General features: G+C 43.1%; 1 protein-coding gene across 1 annotated transcript in view; it reads right to left on the reverse strand.

Moving 5' to 3' along the window:
- The window catches only part of LOC115477548 (LARGE xylosyl- and glucuronyltransferase 1), a 332,081-nt gene that overhangs the window by 227,166 nt on the left and 78,615 nt on the right, over window positions 1-26,300 (reverse strand). The window contains exon 2 of the mRNA XM_030214492.1: window positions 12,114-12,303. Within this exon, the coding sequence (XP_030070352.1) occupies window positions 12,114-12,219 (106 nt within the window). The 5' untranslated portion in view covers window positions 12,220-12,303. The remainder of the gene's footprint in view (window positions 1-12,113; window positions 12,304-26,300) is intronic.

A 26,300-nucleotide genomic window follows, 5' to 3' on the forward strand; every position in this document is an offset into this window, starting at 1 on the left:
TCAGAGCTGCAGGCTGGTCAGGTTTCCAGGATATCCACAATGAATATGCATGAACTTGATTTGCATACACTGCCTCCATGGTATGCAAATCTATCTCCTGCATATTCATTGTGGATATCCTGAAAACCTGACCTGCCTGCGGCTCTCGAGGACCGGAGTCGCCAACCCCTGTATCACCAGAACCCACAGTCCAGCATTTCCTCCTCATCCTGTCTGCCCCGTGTCCTACTTTCCTTCCAACTTGCCTTCGAGACTCGAGAGCCGCAGGCAGGTCAGGTTTTCAGGATATCCACAATGAATATGCATGAACTTGATTTGCATACACCGCCTCCATGGTATGCAAATCTATCTCCTGCATATTCATTGTGGATATCCTGAAAACCTGACCTGCCTGAAGCTCTCAAGGACTGGAATGGCCTACCTCTGCACTAGGCTACTCCTCCACTGGCAACATTTCATGTGGAGGCAATGTGGCCGCGCAGGCTTCTGTTTCTGTGAGTCTGACGTCCTGCACATACGTGCAGGACGTCAGACTCACAGAAACAGAAGCCTGCGCGGCCGCGTTGCTGATCTGCAAGGGCAGGCTTCTACATGGAATGTTGCTAGTGAAATAGCAACAGTCCATGTAGAATCTCAAATAGTAACAACATTCCAGAATCTCAAATAGTAGCAACAGCAACATTCCATGTAGAATCTCCAATAGTAGCAACAGAATCTCCAACAGTAGCCAACATTCCATGTTCCACTGCACTAACCACTAGGCCAGGGGTAGGCAACTCCGGTCCTCGAGAGCCACAGGCAGGTCAGGTTTTCAGGATATCCACAATGAATATGCATGAACTTGATTTGCATACACCGCCTCCATGGTATGCAAATCTATCTCCTGCATATTCATTGTGGATATCCTGAAAACCTGACCTGCCTGCGGCTGTCGAGGACCGGAATCGCCTACCCCTGTATCACCTGAACCCACAGTCCAGCATTTCCCCCTCATCCTGTCTGCCCCGTGTCCTACTTTCCTTCCAACTTGCCTTCGAGACTCGAGAGCCGCAGGCAGGTCAGGTTTTCAGGATATCCACAATGAATATGCATGAACTTGATTTGCATACACTGCCTCCATGGTATGCAAATCTACCTCCTGCATATTCATTGTGGATATCCTGAAAACCTGACCTGCCTGCGGCTCTCGAGGACCGGAGTTGCCTACCCCTGTACTAAGGTATGCTAAAAAAATGGGCTGCGCTAGTGTAGGTGCGTGTTTTGGGCACGCACAGATCCATTTTTCAAGACACCTGTAAAAAAGTCCTTTTTTTTTTTTTTTTAACGTTTTGCGAAAATGGCCGTGCGACAAAATAAAAATTGGCTTGCGTCCATTTTGGGTCTGAGACCTTACCGCCACCCATTGACTTAGCGGCAAGGTCTCGCAGTAACCGTGCAGTAATAGTCATTCTACGTGCGTAGACGATTACCGCCTGGTTTCCGCCGTACGCAGGAAAATAAAAGTTATTTTCTGGCACACATAGCGGACGCGCGTAAAAAAAAAAACAAAATTTATGCCCGGGCCACACAGTAGCTAGGCGGTAAGTCCAAATTGACATGCATTTGGGCGCACGAAGACGCCTGCCTGGCTTAGTAAGAGGGCCCCCACAAGTGCATTAAGTGCTACAATTCTATAACTTGCCACACTATTGATGCTAAATTTAGGCGGTAGCCTATAGAAGTGCCTTTCATGTGTCTTTTGATGTTTTCCCCACACGCCAAGTTTCACTGTACTCCGTTATATTTTCATAGTTATTTTTGCCCCCAGGCCAACATCTCGACCCCCTTTTGTATAATTCTCTCTCACTTCCGTTGGGTTGGAAAGAGCAATTTTACGGGGCTCCCTTTCTTTAAGGAACAGAAACCATTTCTTTGAGCTCCCTTTCCTGTCTCCGGACCTGCATCATATCAGTCACGCCCATAGGCTGGGCTCTTGCTGGAGAATGTGCTGGCTGCGAGCATTATCCCTCTCTTACCCAGTCAAATGGCCACCTGTCATAGATTAGACATGAGAGATGCATAGCAAATAGACTCTTCCACCCTTGCTGATGAAGATTAATCTCGTTCCTCTGATGAGCAGGGACCGCTTAATCTCCATTATTAATATTAAACCACTGAGGTACAAAAGCAAGGCAAACGCAGGCAAGGCTGGGAACACGAGGGGAGAGAGAGAGAGAGAGAAGAAGGGGCTGCAGGAGACAGATGCTCACAGCAGATCACAGAACAGCACTGCTGAATTTAGCTTTTTTCTTGGCATTTGTTTTCGGTAGAAGAGCAGTGACCAGTAACAAGAAAACCATGGGGGGGGGGGGAACCAGTACAATGTCTGTATTTGCAAAAAAAAAAAACCACTGTTGCCGGTGTTACTTAAGCTGATAAATGTCACTGTTCTGCTTGTTTAGCGTGGTGGAGATTTGTTATTTAGAGCAAGAAATGCAGCAGAATCAAACTCCTGAAAATAGAAATGCCTAAAATAAACCCTCTGAATTCACAGGCCTAATTTTATATCAGAACGCGAGTTACTGTGGCATCGCTCCGCCTCTATTCAGTATTTACCATTATTACATTAACGGGAAGCAAAACTTTGCCCTTTTACAGACAAATGTGACTTGCAACACTGGGCTGTAAAACCCTCGGAAGACAGACACATTGCAGGTGGGCACCTTGCCAGGAACGTACTCTTGTTATAGGAAGAATGGGGATCCGTGAAGGGGAAGGGGGCCTATTTTTGTCTGGAGATCTGGTTGCTGAAATGAGAGGGAAGGGAGAGAGAGGCCGCGGCTATCAGCCCTTCAGTTCCACACTGATTTGGTGCATTACAAGCTGGGAACCTAAAAGCACGCTGGACGTCAGAGCCCTGGGCTTTGCTTCCTCAGCCTCTGGGGGGGGGGGGGGGACCTGAAATTAGTAGCCCACAAAATGGGAAATGATTTGGGACGTACGAACTCCAACTACATCTGTTCCAGTGCAGGCACTGATTCTGACAACTCACCCCTCTGTGCAAATTTCACACCAGTAACTCAGTTAAACAAATGAAGCAACTATCAGACCGAGTTTAGTCTTTCCCTGGAGTAACCACTTCTATTCATCCATCCTTCAGCTGCTCTCCTCCTCCTCCTCCCTTCCTCTTCCTCATTCACTGCCAGGAGCCATGCAGATGATCTGGGTTCCTCTCCATGGCCTGGGAATGTTACAGAGTCTGTTCACAGTCACTATGTGATGTTGATATCTGGTGGCTGGATTTAAAGCCCATAACTGCAATATTCTCGAGGCATCTCGGATGGCAGCGATCCCCCACCCCTACCCCACACCCACCCTGCACCTCCTGGCTGAGGAATTTCTGGATCAAAGTAAGCTGGGGAAAGTGAGTGGATATAATGCAGAAACCCACCTTTTCACCACTGCTTTTGGCTCCTAACCACTACTCAATTCCCCTATCCTTGTTCCTTCTTGTTGGAATGTATTGTATTTTACATGCATTGACTGTCACCTATTATTTCTCTGTGATTACTCTGTGACCTCTGATGTGAATTACTTAGAGAGGTCACACCTATGCAACTTCCTGTGGGGGTTAGGCACAGCACATGGAGCTCATGATCTCTCCTAACCTGAGAGGATCTATGGTGGTGTGAGCATCCATTACCATCTAAGCACATGGAAAGAGCTGATAATCCAAATGTATAGTATTATGTATATATAAGCCTGTCTGAATATAATCTAACTACAAACTGTGAGTAAACAGATGTTTTGTTACTTCAACTTTAAAGTGACTCAGCAGTGAATTATTCAGGGGTGTATGAGAGAGATGAAGAATAGAAATTAACATTTCTAAAGCTGAAGCTGTGTGTACTAAAATCTGCTAATTATTTACTACAAATAATCCAACAAAAGGGTTATGGGCCCAGGGCCAGGAATTGAAAAAGAAGAGAAATATTACCAGGCAGTAAAAAAGCCACATTTTTCTCTTAAGTTTTAAAAGAAAGATTCAGTCTGTCTCTCTCTCCCCCCACACACCAAACAGCAGGCAAGGCTAAGAAAATGGCTGAGGGAGGAAATTCACCATTTTTCTACTCTCTCAAGGTGCCTAAATTAACTGAATTTAATTATCAGCAATGGGAACTAAGATTCATATGTCTCCTTCAAGCAAAAGGATTAAATATATGCTTAGACCAAAACAGAACAGCTGAAATATGGCTGAATGGGACAATGCAAACTATTATGTGAAGTGCATGTTTTTGGAAGCTCTCTCAGAGAAACAAGCCATATTAGTGGAGGGAAAAGATACACCAAAGGACATTTTATATAAACTGAGAACTATGTATGCAACTACATATGCAAAGCAGCAACCAATTTGGTTGGCAGAGTTGAATGAAACCAAATTAAGGGATAAAAGTAAATGTAATGATCACATTATGCATCTTATGTCTTCATTTCAAAAGCTAGAACTTTCTGGAATTCCCATGTGTGATGCATTGAAAAGAGCATTTCTATTTACCTCACTATCAAAGAAGTTTGATGTTTTTAGGTCTGTAAATGAAGCCATTGAAGGGCAATCTTTTGAACAGGCAACATCAAAACTAAGGCAGGAATGCATAATAAATGATTCTGAGGAGATGTGTTCTCAAAGCAAGTCAGAGAGAAATGAAACAAATTTCTTGGCAAAGAACAGAGGAAGGCGGAGCTATGGGAAAACTCCACCCAAGGGCAAGCTGATTTGCTACTCATGTGGAAAGGAGGGACATGTATCTAAATGGTGTAAGGAAACACAAAACACTCCCTCTAGCTCACCTAAGCCAATGGAACTAAAGAATTTTCAAACCAGGAAATGTATGAAAGACAATAATAAACATAAGGGCTTTCTAATGGCAGAAAAATCTTTGACTATGGTAAATAATAATTCAAATGAAAGTACTTGGATTTTGGATTCGGGGAGCACATGCCATTTAACCAATTCTAAGGATTTCTTTCAGGAAATGTGTCCAGAAGAAGGTATTCTTAATACTGCAAATGCAGGGACTGCTAAGATCCAAGCAAAAGGCATTGGATTCTTAAAATGCAAAGTGTCTAATGAAGTTAAAGAAATTCCTGTAAGTGATGTCTTGTATATTCCCCAAGCAGTTTGTAATATGCTTAGTGTATCTACATTAGATAAGAAGGGATTTGTGATTCATTTTGAAAACAGTAAGTGCACAATCTCTAAAAATGATGAAGTGTATGCTGAAGCTTTTATGCATAATGATGTTTATAAACTGAGCATTTCAGGTGAAGCCTCACATATGGCGCAAGTAAGGAAGAATGATGGTAAATGTAGCCTGGAAATCTGGCACCGCCGCCTGGGACATCGTGATTCTAAGGTGATCCAGGATCTTTACAGTAAGCAACTAGCCACCGGCATTCAGATAAGTGCAGATGCTGGTAAAATGGAGAAATGCATAGACTGTGTTACTCAAAAAGGTGTGAGACCCTCATTTCCTGCATACACAGGAAATAGGAGTAATAAAGTACTGGACTTAATACACAGTGACTTATGTGGACCGTTTAATATCCCATCATTGGGAAATAACAGATTTGTGCTAATATTCTTGGATGATTTCTCTAGATATTGTGTGGCCTATTTGCTGAAAGAAAAAAGTCAAGTCACAGACATGCTGAAGAAATACGTAGCCATGGTGAGCAATAAATTTGAAAGAAAACCAAAGGTTCTTCAGACCGACAATGGTGGTGAGTTCACTTCACAAAGCATGCGCACATTTCTAGAACAAGAAGGCATTCAGCATATCACAACAGTAGCTTATACACCAGAGCAAAATTCTGTTGCAGAGAGAAAATTTAGGTCACTTGTGGAAATGACCAGATGTATGCTGTCAGATAGCAATCTCCCTAAAAGACTATGGGGGGAAGCCATTCTCACAGCAGTGTACCTACAAAACAGAATGCCAACTAAAGGCGCTGAGCGCACACCACATGAGACATGGCATGGTAGGAAGCCAAACCTGTCACACATAAGAACATTTGGAAGTACAGCATATGCTCATGTACCAAAGCAAAGAAGGCATAAGCTGGATTCCACAACAGAAAGGGGCATTTTAGTTGGCTATGCTCCAGGACACAAAGGATATAGAATTTTGAATCTGAAAACTGGCATTGTTGGCATAAGACATGTTACATATTTTGATGAAAACAAAAGGGTTGATAAAGGCTGGATTATCCCAGATGAGCCTTATCATCCAGAATATGAAACTAGAACCATAATAGACATGCCAGTGCATATAAATGCCATACCAAGGCAGATGTCTGAAAGCAACTCATCTGTATCTAACGAGGAACAGGCAGAGGAAGCAGACATAGAAAGGATCATTGAAGAAGACAGTACAGTTGGAGAAGGGGAATCAATTGGAGAAGGACTCTCAGATTTAGAGGATGCGGAAAGGTCGGACCAACCTGTTGTCAGACGCTCATCCAGGGAAAACAAAGGTGTTCCACCCCCAAGACTGTCTTACCTAACAAAGTCAGCAGAAGCTCAAGAGCCCTTAACATGGGATGAGATTGAGAAAATGCCAGCAGAAGAAGCTGCTGAATGGCGTAAAGCTGCACAAGAAGAAATTGATGCATTAAATAAAAATAAAACTTGGATTCTTACAAAATTACCTCCTGGCAAGAAAGCTATAGGATGCAAATGGGTATTCAAGTTAAAAAGGAATGCACAAGGAAAAGTGGAAAGGTATAAAGCCAGATTAGTCGCAAAGGGATATCTTCAAAATATGGAGAAGATTTTGATGAAGTGTTTGCACCTGTAGTGAAACACACGACAATAAGAACACTTCTGAGCATTGCAGTCTCAAAAGGCATGCAAGTCAACCACATTGATGTGAAAACAGCATTTCTTCATGGAGATATAACTGAAGACTTGTACATGGAACAGCCAACAGGTTTCATAAATACAAAACAAAGACAGCTAGTGTGTAAATTAAACAAAGGTCTTTATGGATTAAAGCAAAGTGCAAAATGTTGGAATGATAAATTGCATGAAATATTGACAAATTTAGGATTTAAGCAAGGTGAAGCAGATAAATGCTTGTACACTAGGTGCAGAAATGGACAATATGCATACATTTTAGCTTTTGTTGATGATCTGCTCATTGCAAGCAAAAGTGAGCAAGAGTACAAGGACATTGTAAAATATTTAAACCTCAATGTTGAGATAAAAGAACTTGGTAATGTGTCATACTATCTTGGTATAGAAATTGAGAAACAAAATGATGGTTCTTATCTTCTAAGCCAGAAGCAGAAAATAAATGAGCTTATTGAAAGTTTAGGTATGCAAGATGCCCAAGTTGTAAGCACTCCCATGATCACTGATTTTCTGAAGGATGAAACAGTAAGAGAACCTTTACCAGATAACATCCAATATAGATCAGCCATAGGTAAGCTTTTATATCTGACTACCACATACAGGGCTGATATAGCAAATGCAGTAGGAATTTTGAGCAGAAGGGTCAGCTCACCTACCAAATCAGATTGGACTGCAGTTAAAAGGATGGTAAGGTATTTAAAAGGTACCATTGATTGTAAATTAAAGATTTCAGCCAATAGTAATCCAAAACTAATATGTTACTGTGATTCAGATTGGGCAGGGGATCATTCTGATTATAAATCCACAAGTGGATATGTGTTTATGTATGGAAATGTACAAATTTCATGGGCCAGTCATAAACAAAGTATTGTGAGTCTGTCTTCTACAGAAGCTGAATATGTGGCTGTATCAGAAGCATGCAGAGAACTGATGTGGATTGAAAAACTTTTGCTGGATTTTGGAATAGCTGAAAAGAGACCAATCCAGATAATGGAAGATAATCAGAGCTGCATCCGACTGTCACAGAATGACAAGGTTCAGTCACGCACCAAGCACATCGCAACGAAATACCACAACGTGCGAGAGTTGGCGAAAGAAGGGGTCATCAGTCTACACTATTGTCACACCAGTGAGATGACAGCTGACATCATGACCAAACCGTTACCCAGAGAACATTTTGTGAATCTGCGTATAAAGCTTGAACTTTGTATGAATAAATAATTGCATGACAGTTATGCATGAGAAGGGGTTTGTTGGAATGTATTGTATTTTACATGCATTGACTGTCACCTATTATTTCTCTGTGATTACTCTGTGACCTCTGATGTGAATTACTTAGAGAGGTCACACCTATGCAACTTCCTGTGGGGGTTAGGCACAGCACATGGAGCTCATGATCTCTCCTAACCTGAGAGGATCTATGGTGGTGTGAGCATCCATTACCATCTAAGCACATGGAAAGAGCTGATAATCCAAATGTATAGTATTATGTATATATAAGCCTGTCTGAATATAATCTAACTACAAACTGTGAGTAAACAGATGTTTTGTTACTTCAACTTTAAAGTGACTCAGCAGTGAATTATTCAGGGGTGTATGAGAGAGATGAAGAATAGAAATTAACATTTCTAAAGCTGAAGCTGTGTGTACTAAAATCTGCTAATTATTTACTACAAATAATCCAACACTTCTCACCCAGTACTTTCCTCACCCTTAATTGTCTTGTCTGTCTGTATTTTTAGATTGTAAGCTCTATCGAGCAGGGACTGTCTCTCCGTGTCAGGTGTTCAGCGCTGCGTGCGTCTGGTAGCGCTATACAAAATGTTAATAATAATAACACTCCATGTAGAAGCCTGCCCTTGCAGATGAGCAACGCGGCCGTGCAGGCTTCTGTTTCTGTGAGTCTGACATCCTGCACGTCCGCGTTGCTGATCTGCAAGGGCAGGCTTCTACATGGAATGTTGCTAGTGGAGGAGTAGGCTAGTGGTTAGTGCAGTGGAACATGGAATGTTGCTACTACTTGAGATTCTAGATGGAATGTTGCTACTATTGAGATTCTACACGGAATGTTGCTACTATTGGAGATTCTAGATGGAATGTTTTGGCACCTAACCACTACTCAATTCCCCTATCCTTGTTCCTTCTCACCCAGTACTTTCCTCGCCCTTAATTGTCTTGTCTGTCTGTATTTTTAGATTGTAAGTTCTATCGAGCAGGGACTGTCTCTCTGTGTCAGGTGTTCAGCGCTACGTGCGTCTGGTAGCGCTATACAAATGTTAATAATAATAACAATACGAATCGCCATACAGGATCAGAACGAAGGTCGCATCAAGCCCACTACCCTGTTAGCAACAGCACCATTCCAGATAACAAGTATCTGGCAAGACCCAGGCCCACCTAATAACTGTTTATGGAAATTTCCTCTTGGAACTTGCCCAGAGCGAAGGCTCACAGTACCAGATCCTGGCCCTGGTTCTAACTGGAAGCTGAAATCCCCAGAAGGAAACGTCTGGATTAATAGATATACATATAGGTTCACCCATGCCTGTAGATATTTGCACAGGGCAGTGCACTGTACCGATCTTATCCTGCAAGCCCATCATCCAAAGTGCTGTTTTCATTTTGTTTCCTGTGTCAATTACGGAACTTTCATTTTGTTCAGGGTTTTATATTTGTTTTTCGTTATTAGTGTATGATTATTAAGACTACGCACTCTTAACAACTTTGATTGTGAGCCCACTAGGGACAGGGAAAATACGTGCCTGAATGTAACTCGCCTTGGAAACAGACGTGAGCTAAATTCATGCATAAATTACACACACGCAACAACAAGAAAAAAAAAAGTTTGTTTGTTTTTTTCCTGTCATTTTGGAAAGAATAAATGTTGTGGACATGTCCCATGTCGTTTCAAATGAATGCACATCCTTATTGCTTATAGCACCAACCCAAACTGAACCAGTTGCGAGGCCTGAAATGTTGGCAAATATAGACAGTTAGACATAAATCTGTCTTACGTTACCTTACATTTTTTTTCCCTCGTAGAATGCTGTTCACTTTCAAAGAATTTCCATTTCACGGCTGCACGTACATTAAAAGTAGGCAAAGCTCTGCCTCCTTCCCCACGCACCTCTCACTCCCCCACCCCACCCCCACCCCCACACTACCACAGTACACGAAACACATTAATATCCCTTGTATCACAGGCCATGATCTGACAACAGGTTTCGGAAGGAAAGACCTTGGCATGTCAAACAATAGAAAATGAATTTTCTGATACCACGACACATAGGGAATTGAGTTCACCCATCAAAAGAGCAACAGCGCTGGGCGAAGGGGAGAGAGAGGGGGGGAGGGGAGGAGAGTGATATACAAATACCCAACTTTGCAGCATTAAGTAGATAACAAACATTCAGAAAAATACTGCAGTTCCAGATAGGCACTTTGAATTGAGGGATGCAGAGAAGGTTCAGATATGTAAATGCTGTAAAACCTATTGTTTCCCTTTCTAGATACAATTACATGAGTCAGGGAAGCCTACAGTATAGAACAGGGGTTCTCGACCCAACCCCAGGAATACTCAGCCAGTCAAGTTTTCAGGATATCGACAGTGACTAAGGCATGAGTTTTAAGCTGGCCTCAAGCCTCGCTTATTTGCCTGCCCTTTCCCCATTAGCTGAGTAGACCTTGGCAGGCTTCTTCCAGTTCGGACTGCTGACCTTCCCCACTCTAGTTGGTCTCAAAGCTCCAGATTCTGCTTCTCTTCTTCCCTATTCATCTCTCTGGCCTGTTTTTTTTTATAGTACTCTCTTTTTTTTCCTTTTTCTAGTAATTAGTTGATAAAATATTTTGCTGTGGTGACAAAGGTGGCAGAGCAAGTCCTTCATAAACAGTGAGAGAGATTTGCATACAGCGGAGGTAGCGCATGCAAATCTCTCTCATACGTATTCATTAGCATATCCTGATAACCTGAATGGCTAAAGTTTGCCCCAAGAACTAGGCTGAGAACCACTGTATTGGAATGCCCCCTCCCCCTTCCAAGACACAATCTTCCTCTCTTCATCCACCCCTGAGCACTGCGTTCCTATTAAAGACCCCCTCCCCTCTACTTTTACAGTCCCTGGTGGTCTAGCGTAGAAGGGCTGGACATACCCCCCTCAACTGTCCCTGGCGATGGTAGCTCCAGCTTCCAAATGGCTGCCACAAGAGCGCCACTAGAGGTCACAGAAGACGAAGCCACCATAAGCAGGAGCGTATAGGAATATTGCTCTTCCCTTTTCTATCCTAGACCACCAGGGACTGTAAAGGTAGGTGTGGGAGCATTTAACAGAGGTGCGATGCTTGGTGGGTGAAGGGGCAGGGGGCAAATGCAGCTACGGTTTATTAAATTTGCTACACCGCTAATCTTTTTACCACAAAAAGATCACAACATTAAAAATAATACAAAACATAAATCCACACACAAAGAAGTACAATATGCAGAAAGGAAAGATACAAACAATCCATTCACCCAGAGAACTAAGTAAAATAGTCACACCACCAAAATAACCCAAGCATATTCCTCATTACCCCTCAGGAAGAGATACACCAAATGCAAGGATAAAATAATGTGCTTTCAACAATCGCTTAAAACATCTCAAGGATTTTTCCCTGCAGACCCTCAAAGGAAGCGCCTTCCACAAGGATGGCACCAAACAGAAATAAGAGCTCCTTCTACTAATCACAAGACCCCATAGTAAATAAGCAAGTAGATAAAAACTATTTAACATCTCCTCAAAGGCCTGACCAACATCAAGTGGCAGAATTCTAGGGCAGTAGAGGCCAGCCTCTAGCCATACAGCAAGAGCGTAGCGTGGAGTTGGTGGTTCCAGATACTCTTTCAGTCTCGTGGGAGACTCCGTTGTTTTCCAAAAGAGAAAAAATATGTTGCGTTATAATGGCTGACTATTGTTTAAATGATGCATTCCTTTGTTCTACCTTACTGACCGGCTATAGTGAAACGGTTAATACAGTACTATAGTGACTGCCACAGTGAAAATTATCCATATAACATGAGAAGGTGAGCACGACTATGACATATGATAAATTAGATACAGGGTTATACCGTTAAAGGTTATGATTGACACCACTTCATCTTTCCATTCACTTACATGTCTTCCATGGACCATGTCCTTCTTCCACATTTTGCATTAATAGGTTTTCCCATAACAAGATGGCCTCCTACCTTCAAAGGTCCCAGTGAAGAGGTAAATCCAGGTGAGTGCCGGAACGAAAAGGAGGGTGAGAGAGACTGCCAGGAATTTCTTTCTCCCTCTGCACATTCCCAGCATTCTCTCAAAGGAGGCAGTTTTCCAAACCCCAGTGCTGTTCCTATGTCGGAAGCATTGGTTCCACAGCCAGCCACATGTTACTCCCTGGGAAAAACACAAAACAAAGTGGTTAGCAAGTACAACCTTCCCATGACAATGAAAAGAAGGATTTCAAAGACAAAAGTTCTATCTTCTTCAGACTCTCTAAATGACGATCTATGAATAGCCAAAAACTTGCTTGTTCTGAAGAAAACAAGAAGTTTATAGGGTCTCACGCTTTTTTTATTGGACCAACTAAAAAGACGTTATAGGAGCACGTCAGCTTTCAAGACCACGGAAGTCCTTTTTCCAGAGTATTGAGATGCTTCCAAGTCTAGTTTTGAGTAATGGGGTAGACGAGGGAAGGAGGTAATCAACTCTATAGAGAGTTGTAAACTGTTTAGGAAGAACAGAGATGACCGAACAGGGGAAGGGTTGTTCTTTATGGGTCCAATATTTAGTGAAAGTTATCTGCAAAAGAATGACTCCTACCCAAAAAGGTACCAGGCACTGGAGAAAGCAATTGATTTTCAGAGGTATGAACTAGACAGTGCCACTGAAAATCTTCACTGAGTGCCCTGGCAATATCTGGACGGAGTCAGGGCAGTCTGAAGGTGGAGCCAAGGCTGAGAAGGAAGTTGTTTTTTTTTTAAATTTAGGGCTCCTTTTACTAACATGCTTACCCAGCAGACGAGCTTGCCGCAGGGCATGTTCAGGCATCCCACAGTAATTTTTGCATGTGTGGGCAGGTCTGGGGCATAGAGGGCGTGTTCTGCACTGAATCGGTTAGCGCAGCTACTGATTACCGTGTTAGCGCATGAGCTCTTACCGCCTACATGATGGGTGGCAGTAGGGGCTCATGAGCTTAACAGCCAACGCACTAATGGGAAAAATAGCGCATGGCTATTAATGAGGAAAATTGAAAAATCAGCCATTTTACCCTAGCAGTAAAAAATGGCCATAGCGTGCAGGAATGGCCCACATAAACATGCACTAAGGCCACCATTTTTTTTTTTACCAGAGTTTGGTAAAAGGGCTCCTTAATTCCTTACATACCGCCTGCAAACTTGAAAGCAATTGAAGCACTTTACTTTCAGGTACAGTAGATATTTTTCTAGACCCAGGAGGGCTCACAATGTAAGTCTTTGCAGTGAAGGGTTAAGTAAGTTGCCCAAGATCACAAGGAGCTGCAGTGAAATTTCAGCTGGGATCCCTGGTTCTCAGTCTGCTGCTCTAACCATTCAGCACCAGCATCCCCCGATAACTGTCCGAATAAATAAGGAACCCAGATATCTACAAAAGCACGTCAAGGAGTGGGAAGAACCATGGCGATGAAACAAGAAGAGTTAATAAGTCTTTATTATATGTATTTGCCGGGGCATGACGCAATCAAGGCATATGACAAATGATCACTGGAGCTGTGAGACTGTAAAGGGGCAGATGTAGCCCCACTGTTCATAATGGTGATCTGACAGACACAAGGTTGTGGTTAGTTTAACCTCAGTAGTGGGAAAATTAATGGACATTTTACAGAAGAAAAGGAGCATCTACAGTCTAGTGCAGGGGTCCCCAAACTTTTTCAGCTCACAACACCCTTAGTATCTGAGCAATTTTTTGCAGCATCCCCTCCCCCAGCCACATGGGTCTCCACCCCCCCCCCCCAACAGTCACATGGGTTTCTGAACCCTCCCACCAGCCACATGGGTCTCCGCACCCCCCCCCCCGCCACATACGTCTCCCTTTCTCTGCAGCCCACTCTTTCCAGAAAGTCCAGCACACTATTCCCTGCAGCCCCTCTCCTGCCACAAATCCAGCACACCTCTGCCTTCCCCAACTAAAACTCAACACAGAAAAAACACACTCTCTCACATCTCATCCCAATACAATACACATACAAACACACAAACATCAACACCCCAGGTTACACCCTCCCTATCTCAAACAGCCTGAAAATTCTCGGAGTAACAATCGACCGGAACCTCTCACTAGTGAACCAAGCAAAATCCACCATAAAGAAAATGTTTCACTCAATGTGGTGCCTCAAACGCATGAAACCATTCCTCCCAAGGGAAGTATTTCGCAACTTGATACAATCAATGGTACTAAGCCACGCAGACTACTGCAACGGAATCTATGTGGGATGCAAAGCACAAATCAAAGAAACTTCAGACCACACAAAACACAGCAGCCAGGCTTATATTTGGAAAAACGCGTTCTGAAAGCACCAAACCCCTACGACAAAAACTGCACCGGCTCCCAAAGAACATATCGCTTTCAAAATCTGCGCAATAGTTCACAAAATTGTTTACGGAGAAGTCCCATGATATATGACAGACCTTATTAACCTGCCAACTAGAAACACCACACGATCAGCACATTCATACCTAAATCTCCATTATCCAAGCAGCAAAGGACTCAAATACAAATCAACTTACGCATCCAGCTTTTCCTATTTAAGCGCACAACTATGGAACGCACTGCCTAAAGTAGTAAAAACTACAGTCGACCACTTAAATTTCCGAAAGGTCCTAAAATCTAACCTGTTCAGAAAGGCATACCCCACCAATCCAACATAAATAACCTGGACACTTGCGACATAACGAAACCAAAGACCATAATGGACATATCCTAACTCTTCATCTTTCTCTCTAAGTTCCCCCAATGTATTCACCATACTTGAACCTCTTTCTACCATCATATCACCTTGTATTTGTTCATACCGGAACTGCAAACGCTGCTACGGTACTATGTAAGCCACACTGAGCCTGCAAATAGGTGGGAAAATGTGGGATACAAATGTAACAAATAAATAAATAAATCCAGCATCGCTAGCTACCTTCCTTCCTGCAGGTCTAGGATCACTGCTGCTTCCTTCTCCTTCCCATGCCTCCACTGCAGTGCAGTGCACATTTTCTGGGCCGTTCCGTGATTCACACAGGCAGGCACTCCGGAGCCTTCTCAGTCTGCAGCATCCAGCCCTCTCTGATGCAACTTCCTGTTGTGAGGGCCGGATGAGGCAGAGGGAAGTCCCCACAGTGCCAGTGTAAATCGCGGATGGCCCAAAAGTGTAAGCTGCAAGCACTGCAGCGGTGGCGGGGAAGAAGCAGGAAGCAGAAGATGCCAGACCTGAGGGAGGGGAAAGTAGGGAGTGATGCTGGATTGTGGGCGGCAGAAAGAAGGTCAAGTTGTGCCGCGGCACCCCTGAGAGTTCGCTGCGGCGCACCAGGGTGCCGTGGCAAAGTTTGGGAAACATTGGTGTAGTGAACTGGACAAGGAGAGCATCATTCTACCTAAGGGAGATGGTGTCAACACCTCAGCTCTTCAACTGGATGATTAGAGAATAAAATCAAAGGTATGGTGGAAGGTTCGATGGCGGGTGGATGCCCGACTATTGTTCGGACATGTCTTGCTCCCGTCTAAAACCCCAAAGGGCATGAAAGCTTTTATTCGACAAGCGGTTATTGTAGCCAAACAGTGTATCCTAGCGGAGCGGATTACAAATAAAAAGCCTACAGTACAACAATGGAGGTTACGTATCATTAACTTAGTGAGAATGGAGAGGATGGATATAAAAACTTTCTCGTCACCAAAAGAAGAGAACTGGCAGAATTGTTGGACCCCTTTCTTGAATACATTAACTCCGGCAGCACGGAGCCGATTGGTGAATAGTTAAAGGTTGACCTCTGTGTTAAACTGGCACGTCTAAGTACTGGCGAACTAGGAATCTCAAGAGGAGGGAGGGTTAAGAAAGACTAAATTGTTATGACTGTAATTGTTCAATATAATAAGAAGTTGTTTGCATACCGAACTGTTTATATGTGTATAATTAATAAAAAAGATTGAAACATAAAATCAAAGGTATGTGCTGGATCTGATCTACTTGGATTTCAGCAAAGCTTCTGACGCTGTTGCATGCAAGAGGTTCACCAATAAACTGAGCAGCCTTAAGGTAGCTCCCATGGTGGTGAACTGGACTGGAAACTGGCTGAGCAATAGATAACAGGGACAGTGGTAAACTGAATCCACTCTAAGGCAAGAAGAAAAATTAATTAGTTGTGTGTCTCACAGAAAGGTCTGAAGCCAGTTCTGTTCAAAATACCTTTGTGGGCAATACTGCAGAGGAGTAAAACATCTACTATAATAAAACTCACCCTCAACGTTCTGAAGACAACATTCTGAAGTCACTCAGTCACTCCCTGAAGGGTTCATGGATTCATGGTGGTGAAGCCACAACACTGACCATGTCTCTCTGCCCCGCCCTCGCATGACGGACCAATCAGAAAAAACACCCTCAACATTCTGAAACACAAAGGACCATCACAACACCGTTCCCAGGCAACACTAGGCAACGTAAGACAGACCAATCAGAGGAAACTATGTGACAATAAGGGAGGAGCATTCCCCGGCAGAATGGCTCATTATCTGTGCAGCACGGAAAGCACAGAACCACCGCTGGAAAAAAACAAAACAAAACAAAAAAAAAGACACATCAACAACCTGCACACACACCGCACCCTCACACACTCACACACAAAATAACTCTGTGACACATACACACACACAAAAAAAAAAAGCCACATGCTAGCGCCCGTTTCATTGGTTTCGGAAACGGGCCTTTTTTACTAGTTTAAAATAAAGTTTGTTTTTTTTCAGATGACATGAAGGTCTGCAACAAAGTGGTCACTCCTGAGGCTACAGACAGAAATGAGAACTGATCTAAGAAGGACTGAGGAGTCAAATGTTTGACAGCTAAAGATTAAGGGCAGAAAAGTATAATCCATGCCTCTTGGGGACAAAAATCTATAGGAGTGGATACATGATAGGGACTAATGAGTTGATGTGAACTAACCAACATCTCCAGCAGACAGCGACCGAGTGAAGCCTGACCTGTCTATTATTTTAAAATTAATTCTGTCAGTCTGCTTTCATCCTTCAATTTCTCTTTCCTGTCATTATCCGGCGTTCCCTTATGAGAATATTAGAATTGTAAACTGCTTTGCTTTTTCATCTGTGAAAAGCAGTATAGCCAGTTTTTAATAGATGAACGAAAATGTCTGATGATCTCAAGGTAGTAAAACAATATGCTGATTTAGTGACCAGAGTCAAAGGGATTCTGAGGTGTACAGAGGAAGGCATAATTGCCGACATGTTGTTAACATTTTTATTCCTGTACATTCAAATGACTAACCCTACAACATCATCATCCAGAAAAAAAAAAAGACATATGAACAGGTAATTTCAATTATTATTATTTTTTTTTTGTTACATTTGTACCCTGCGCTTTCCCACTCATGGCAGGCTCAATGCGGCTTACATGGGGCAATGGAGGGTTAAGTGACTTGCCCAGAGTCACAAGGAGCTGCCTGTGCCTGAAGTGGGAATCGAACTCAGTTCCCCAGGACCAGAGTCCACCACCTTAACCACTAGGCCACTCCTCCACTGTTGCTACGTGCAGGACATCAGACTCACAGAAACAGAAGCCTGCGCAGCCTTCTACATGGAATGTTGCTAGTGGAATAGCAACATTCCATGTGGAATCTCCAATAGTATCTATTTTATTTTTGTTACATTTGTACCCTGCGCTTTCCCACTCATGGCAGGCTCAATGCGGCTTACATGGGGCAATGGAGGGTTAAGTGACTTGCCCAGAGTCACAAGGAGCTGCCTGTGCCTGAAGTGGGAATCAAACTCAGTTCCTCAGTTCCCCAGGACCAAAGTCCACCACCACTCTAACCACTAGGCCACTCCAGACTACTGTGATCAGTTCTGGAGGGTGTATCTCCAGAGGGATATTGATAGGTACAATCAATGGTAATAAGTCATCTAGACTACTGCAACGCACTATACGCAGGCTGCAAAGAACAAACTATCAAAAAACTCCAAACAGCCCAGAATACCGCTTGCCAGACTCATATTTGGAAAAACTAAATATGAAAGTGCAAAACCCCTAAGAGAGAAACTTCACTGGCTCCCACTCAAGGAACGCATTGCGTTCAAGATCTGCACGATGGTACATGAAATCATTCATGCAGACTCCCCAATCTATATGCTAAACCTCGTGCACCTACCTCCCAGAAATGCCAAAAGATCATCCCGCAAATTTCTGAGCCTACACTTCCCCAGCTGTAAAGGATTAAAATACAAGCTGATACACTCCACTACCTTCTCTTACATGAGCACGCAGATGTGGAATGCATTATCTACTGTCGAAATAACGAACTTTCGCAAATCTCTGAAGACACATCTCTTCAACAAGGCCTACAAAGAGAACCCATAACCTACAAACTACCCCACGAATCCACCCATCTATGACAGTCCACCTTCTATACTATCTCTTCCCTTACTTAACCCCTAGTTAACCTTTGTATACTACCAATTGTATTTGACATCCTGTAATGACTATGTCATAACAAAACTCTGTAAGCCACATTGAGCCTGCAAATAGGTGGGAAAATGTGGGATACAAATACAATAAAATAAATAAATAAAAATAGGTTACAGACGACCCTGAGAAAATCTGTTTTATTACTGCTACCAAGTATTACATATTAAGGGATTTGCTTTAAACTTTAATTCGTTCATCCAGTCCTTACATGCGCATGGTATTGCTTTTTAAACCCAAAGGTGAATCCTAAGGGTGGCTGAACAATTAGGTATAAACTATGCTGTTTCTGACTACTTGTTTTGGACTGCTTTGGGTCCTGCTGATCTGTATATCTGCTGTCTAGAATTCTGGAAGATGGAACTGAGAAAATAAATATTAAGCTTTGGACGTAGTCTGTAGAAGTTGTTGTTGACTTTTGCAATGTGTGTATAGATGTCTGTTCTGGTGAGTGAATGTTTATACATATGGCTATGATTCCTGAACATGCAGCATCATTAAAAGGACAGACTTTTAAATGCTCAGTTGGAGTGGAGGAGTGGCCTAGTGGTTAGAGTGGTGGACTTTGGTCCTGGGGAACTGAGGAACTGAGTTCGATTCCCACTTCAGGCACAGGCAGCTCCTTGTGACTCTGGGCAAGTCACTTAACCCTCCATTGCCCCAGGTACAAATAAGTACCTGTATACAATATGTAAGCCGCATTGAGTCTGCCATGAGTGGGAAAGCGCGGGGTACAAATGTAACAAAAAATATATATATATACTAGTAAAAAAGCCCCGTTTCTGATGCAAATGAAACGGGGGCTAGCAAGGTTTTCTTCTGTGTGCATATGGGAGTGTGTGTGTCCCTGCCCTCTCTCCCCTACCCCCTCTGAGTCCTTCACTGTTACAGAGAGAGCGATTTGATTTCCTGCTGTGCTGTGTTTTCCTTCACTGTTTGTGTTACAGAGAGAGCAAGGGCTGGGCAGACACTCATGGGGAAACCGGATATCTCTCTCCCTTCACACTTCCGGCTGGAGGCTTCATAGAACGTTGGTGGTGCCTTTTATATAGATATATGTGCTAATCTTAATATATGTAACTTTGTTAGTCTAAGTACTCTGAAAATACAGCTCACTGTTTGTGCCACAAGTTTTTAACTTTTCTTGGGTATCCAGATAAATTTATTTGTGGATTTTATTTTGGGGTAGAAAGTGATCTTGTATTTTGCTTCCTACAGTAGATAACCCTTTTTTTTTATTTTCACTTCTCCTGTGCTGTACTGCATACAGAAAATGTGATTTCTCAGTGATTCCTTTTGTAATTTTGGTGCTTTATTCTGTAATTGGCGAGGCCTGGTCTGTGTTCTATGAGGAACCAAGATGAGAGATTCTGCTGGCATGTAATTTGTGCTTGAATCCACAGAGTCCAATTTGTGTGGCTTTTTCAATAGGAAGCATATTGCAGTTCTGTATATTCACGGCTGCCTTTTTAAAGGTACAGTTACTGAATATTTGTGTGTTCAGAATTGGGGCTGTTAAGCTTGCCACGTAGGCTTTGAGAAGCTTCTTTGCAGGATTTAGGGTTATTTCACAAAGTAATTTGGCAGACAATCCTTTACTTGTCTGCTCCTGAATAAGGAACACTTGTCAGGAACTCCAGGGACTTGAACTGGTTCATGTCAGCTTCAGGTTATCAATAGAAATCAAACAAAATAAAACATGGAAAAGAAAATAAGATGATACCTTTTTTATTGGACATAACTTAATACGTTTCTTGATTAGCTTTCGAAGGTTGCCCTTCTTCGTCAGATCGGAAATAAGCAAATGTGCTAGCTGACAGTGTATATAAGTGAAAACATTCAAGCATTGTTATGACAGTCTGACAGGGTGGGAGGATGGGGGTGGGTAGGAAGTATGCATGGGGACATCAAAGCATATCATTGATATTCTAACAGGGTGGGTGTGGATAGGTGAGGGGAGCCAAAGGTAACTTTAAAACCATACAAGAACGTAAGACCTTTGAAGTCAGAATGATTGAATATTTTAACACCCAACAGAAAGGACTTAACAAGGACCTGGGGTTCCTAGCCCATTATAAACCATAAAGCTGTATGTCTCTGTTGATCACCCTCCCCTCACCTATCCACACCCACCCTGTTAGAATATCAATGATATGCTTTGATGTCCCCATGCATACTTCCTACCCACCCCCCTCCTCCCACCCTGTCATAGTAATGCTTGAATGTTTTCACTTATATACAGTGTCAGCTAGCACATTTGCTTATTTCCGATCTGACGAAGAAGGGCAACCTTCGAAAGCTAATCAAGAAATGTATTAAGTTATGTCCAATAAAAAAGGTATCATCTTATTTTCTTTTCCATGTTTTATTTTGTTTGATTTCTATTGATAACCTTAAGAGTGGACTAACACGGCTACCACACTCCTCTATGTCAGCTTCAGAAAGAGGAGAAAGCAAAGGAAAAAGCGGAAGGGACAAGATGACTTATTTTATTAATACAGCTTAATAAGGTATTTTATATATTTCTTATAAAGTAAAGCTGAGGGATATTTGCCACTGCAGTAATTATTTTCCTGGATATCGTGACGTGTGTTGAGAGGTTGACCAGACTCAAGTCTACTATAACGGTAAAAGTTTAAGTTATGGGATAATGCAACTTCATTTAAAAATGTCAGTGCTTCCAAGGTTTCCGTAACTGTGCATTTTGTTTATGTTGATACAGGACAGACTTTTTACTTATAAATCCATTATCAAGTGCACTCTAAAGCATTATTTAGGAGTATATCAAGCACTACTCAAGCCCATATACCTAGTGCCCCCCCCCCCCCAAAAAAAAAGTCAGGTCTTGCTACACTCCTGATCTGAAAACTGCTCCCATAAAACTTCAAGGGGGGCACAGCATTCAGTGTTTAAAATACACCAACTGCTACAGGCTGAATTAGACCTGCATAGACTGTGCTGGGCAGTGGCGTAGCAAGGGGGGGCAGGAGGAGTGGTCCGCCCCGGGTGTCAGCTCGGGGGGGGGGGGGGTGCTCCCTGCCAGCTCCCCCCCTCGGCGCATCGACACCCCCCCCCCCAGTGCCCACCCTCCTCCGTCCAACCAGCTCCCCCTACCTTTAAAATAATATCAGAATCAGAATCGAGGCGCAGCGCCTCGCGCCTGCATGTAAAAGAAATGTGCAGCATCTCATCTGGCCTTCTCTCGCTCTGTCTGTCCCCACCCTTGCAGAAATAGGAAGCTGCATCAGCGGAGGGCGGGACAGACAGAGCGAGGGAAGGCCAGATGAGATGCTGCACATTTCCTTTACGTGCAGGCGCGAGGTGCTGCGCCTCGCTTCGGATTCCGATATTTTTTTTAAGGTAGAGAGCTGGTTGGACGAAGAGGGTGGGCACTGGGTCGGGGGGGTGTGTGTCGATGCGCCGAGGGAGGGGGGGTATGTCATCGTGTGCTGCACCCGGGGGGGGTGCAATGGCGAACCGCCCCACCCCGGGTGGCAGCCCCCCTCGCCACGCCACTGGTGCTGGGCATGATCTGGGTACCAGAATCGAATCCAGGCTTTTCACAGCCGCCAGGAATTATCCAGTCCAGCCAATATTCAGTGTTTGATACACAAATAACTAAACCAGGCAGGGTTACGACCACTGTTTCTGCAGTCCTACTTGCCTGGACACCAGCACTGAACACCAATGGTGCCTGGTAAGTTCTGGGGCCACCCCGACTCTGGGGATATTACTCAGGCTACTTCGATAACCAGTCGCCCTCGCCAGGTAAATGCTGCTGAAGATATCAGCACCTAAACCAGCCTCTATCTGGTTAAATTGTAGTGAATATCGACCCTCGTTTAAAGCAATTCAAAAAGGTCTCGGGAGAATGAACGGATAACAATTCTAATCAACTACTGCAAGATGAGAAAGGCTTAGTAGACTGCTCAGTATGTAATAACAGCCTCTTTGCAACATCGGACTGGCATCACTGGTGGTTTAGCAGACTCTACAATTCACTCATATGTGAATACTGAGATAGAAGAATGCAGTGGAGACAATAATATTTATTTACAGCCGTCAATAATTCAAATTGCCGCACAAGGCTGGATAGAGAGACATAACCAGGAGGAAAAAAAAAAAAAGGAGATGATCGTGCCTTTCTATAGGTTGCTGGCGAGGCCTCACCTAGAATATTTTGTTTGGTTTTGGAATCTGTATCTCATGAAGGCTAAAGGCACTGGTACGGGTCTGTGCCACAAGTCATAAGAAAAACCATTAAAAATCTACACCTTAGGGCAGGGGTAGGCAACAATGAATATGCATGAGGTAGATTTGCATACCATGGAGGCAGTGTATGCAAATCAAGTTCATGCAGACCTGCGGCTCTCGAGGACGGGAGTTGCCTACCCCTGCCTTAGGGAAAAGGAGCTATGGGGGAGATATGATACAGACAGAAAGTATTAATGAACAAACAAGCGCTTTCCAAAAGGGGAGAAGAGGTAGAATAGGAGACATGCAGGCCTGGCCCAACATTTAAGTCTAGGCGGTTGCCTGGGGCAGCAAAGAGCAACTGCAGTCAAAGCAAAGTAATAGGTCCTGATAGCCACAGCAACTGAAAGCACGATCTATGGATACTTTTGTCTGCAAGAAGGATGGGAAATTTTCAAACAGCCCATGTTTCCCAGTAAACGAATTTTGGAAACTGCCCTCATTACTTGTGTATGTGTTATACACAAGAATCTCATCTGGGGAGGAGGAGAGGCATAACGCTGAAGGTTCGCCTAGGGTGCCCAGTACTGGGGACCTGGCATGAAGCTGCAAAAGCAGACAAACTCAGCAGCAGTGTCATTCCACTGAAATGGTGGTGTAAATATAGAATTTCCTTCTGGGAAAGGAGGTGGTGGAGAGAAAAAATGGTAAAGGAATTCAAAAAGGTGTAGGACACGCAGACGTTCCCTAAACGGAAAGAGAATGGAAACTAGTCATTGAGCATTTCAGCTGAAACACAGCAGCAGTAAAATGACTTTCGCATTCCTAAGATGGAGGAGGGGGGAAAGAACGGAACCTGCACGGAGCGGCAGTCACAACAATAGTCAACTCATTGGGAAGACTAGATGGGCCAAATTGGTCTTCGTCTACCATTACGTAATCAGTTTTTATCATTAGTTTGCATGATAGTGACAGGTGGGGAGAGGAGACATTTTTATTATGATTCCTATTATATAAAATATTTCAATATTAATAATCTATTATTGTAAAATACCACCTCCCAGGAAGAGAAACAGCTAATATTAGTTACATCCCCTCCCTTGACTCTCAGCCTTACACATGTCCGGTATGTAACCACCGGAGTGTGTTCTGACAGACGTGTCTAGGAATACCACAGCTGTGACATTTAATGCAATGGAACATGGCCTGAATTTTGCTGGTCGCTGTCTACAGAAATAAGCTGAAATGTACTGATGTCACTTGGCATTTGATTCATTTGGGTGAGCTGGAAAATCTTATGCACATGTACTCTCTTGACTCAGTCTGTCCATCAGAGACAGGGATAGAGAAGCTTCAGTACATTGGGATACAATCGTATTTTATTTTATTTTTTTTTATAAGAATTTAAATTTACAAGCAATAAAATAACTTGCCAGAAATACAGAGAAAGTAATACACAAGAACTATTTCAATCAGGTAATTCTATTCTCTTCCTTAGACCACAAAATAGGGAGAGTGAAACAAGACAAGGAGATCAATTAAACAACAGTAAACCAAGAAAACGTGGTATTAACCTGATTATCCCCAGTTATTATTTATCTGAATCATTATTCCACATTGATCCTCTGGTTGGCTTCTTCAAACCCAAAATGGTGTATATTCAATTTATTTCATTGGAAACATACTTATTGTCCAATATTAGTAGAAATAATACACCTAATTTCATTTTTTCTCTTTTAAAACCAGAAATTATTTAACAATGCGAACACTTGAGTCTCTAATCCAATTCCCACTGATTAAGGTAATCCCAGTTTCACAGGCTTCACTCCTTTTGAATTAATATTACTAAGTGATAATTTATATTACTAAGAGGAATCATTACAAAGGAAAATAACAAAATTTTCAGGAAATATTTCTGAGGAAATCTTTAGGAGTCATACCTGGAACTCTGGGTAAACAACAATCTCAATATTAATCATTTGTAATAATAATCATTTTTGTTCAAATTTCTGGTCTATTATCATTTTCAAAATCTTAACCATTTTCTACTCCTGTAGAACTTCATTTGCTGTATCAATTTTTCTTTCTCAAAGGGTTCGATTAGGTTATCCATGTAGCTCACTAATAAGATGATATCTCAAGCAAAGTTATTTACTACCACCGTTAGGTCCTGGAGCGCCTTCCAGATGATATTCAATGTAATCTCCACAGGAGCCAAAAACTCCAAGCTGATAGCTCTTACGGGTTTAGGAGTGGCACCGGCGACTTGGGTTCAGCTGTATTTTATTTTTATGGCCTTCTAATTCTCCCTAGCCGTGTTCATACGACTTACACTTCAAGGGAAACTGTACACAACTGTACCATGCAGAATTTCCCCAGGGCACACAATTTAGCAAACCAGCAAACTGTGGAGCTGTGAATGAGAAGCAGTGGGTGCTGTCCTCTTCCTGCATGGTGCAGTTCTGGCAGACTGTGATCCACATGGTGCCGAAGTCCTGTGTTATTTCCACGGGACTCTGAGAACAGCGCAGGATTTTGGGTATCCGCAGGGCTCACACTGAGGGGGGGGGGGGTGTTTAAAATAGGTGTTCTGGCGATTTTATCGCACGTTAAAAATAGGCACACGCTAAATGCGAAAGACGCCCATAGGAATACATTGGCATCTTTAGCGTTTAGCATGCACCTACTTTTAACGCGCGCTATAAACGTCAGCACGCCTATGTAACTTCAGGAAATCACTAAAAACCAACCTCTTCAAAACAGCCTACTCCAACGACCCCACGTAAACCTCTTCGTCCAGCAACACAACAAGACTATAATCGTACTGGACAACACGCAATCTTCACCCCTTCCGACCCTCCACTTATACCTCATACGATCACTATACAACCTTGTATTTGTTATCAACCGACTGGGCAAACACCTTTGACGGTACTATGTAAGCCACACTGAGCCTGCAAATAGATGGGAAAATGTGGGGTACAAATGCAACAACACCCCCTTAGAGAGCTGTGTGGTACAAGCGGATAACGACTGCACTAGCTGAAATTTCAACGGCACTGGGATGGACTGGAGAGGTGGAGCGGGGAAACAATAAGCTACAGGACAACAGGGACTAAAGGGATGAGCTTGGGAGAAGGAAACAGGATAATGGGATGCTGGAGAAACAGGAGCTAAGTGGGCACATGTGGGGAAAATGATCTTGGGGAGACAAACAGAGGGAGATGAACTGGGGGAGATGAGCAGAGACTAAAGAGTATTCAAGTCGAATGAGGAAAAGAGGGGGACAGTGCTGGGGGGGGGGGGAGATGATCTGAGTGACGGGGACAGGCTATAACTCTCTATGGATCGCAAGAAGTGTATGCACCAAGAGGGATTCTATATATGGTGCCTAAAAAAATCCACGCAGAAAGCATTTGAGCCTAAGAGTATTCTATAAGCGGTGCCTAGATTAAGGCGTGGTACACAGAATATGAATAGTTGAAAT

The sequence above is a fragment of the Microcaecilia unicolor genome, chromosome 9 (genome assembly GCF_901765095.1).
Source record: "Microcaecilia unicolor chromosome 9, aMicUni1.1, whole genome shotgun sequence".
NCBI classification, from domain to species: domain Eukaryota; kingdom Metazoa; phylum Chordata; class Amphibia; order Gymnophiona; family Siphonopidae; genus Microcaecilia; species Microcaecilia unicolor.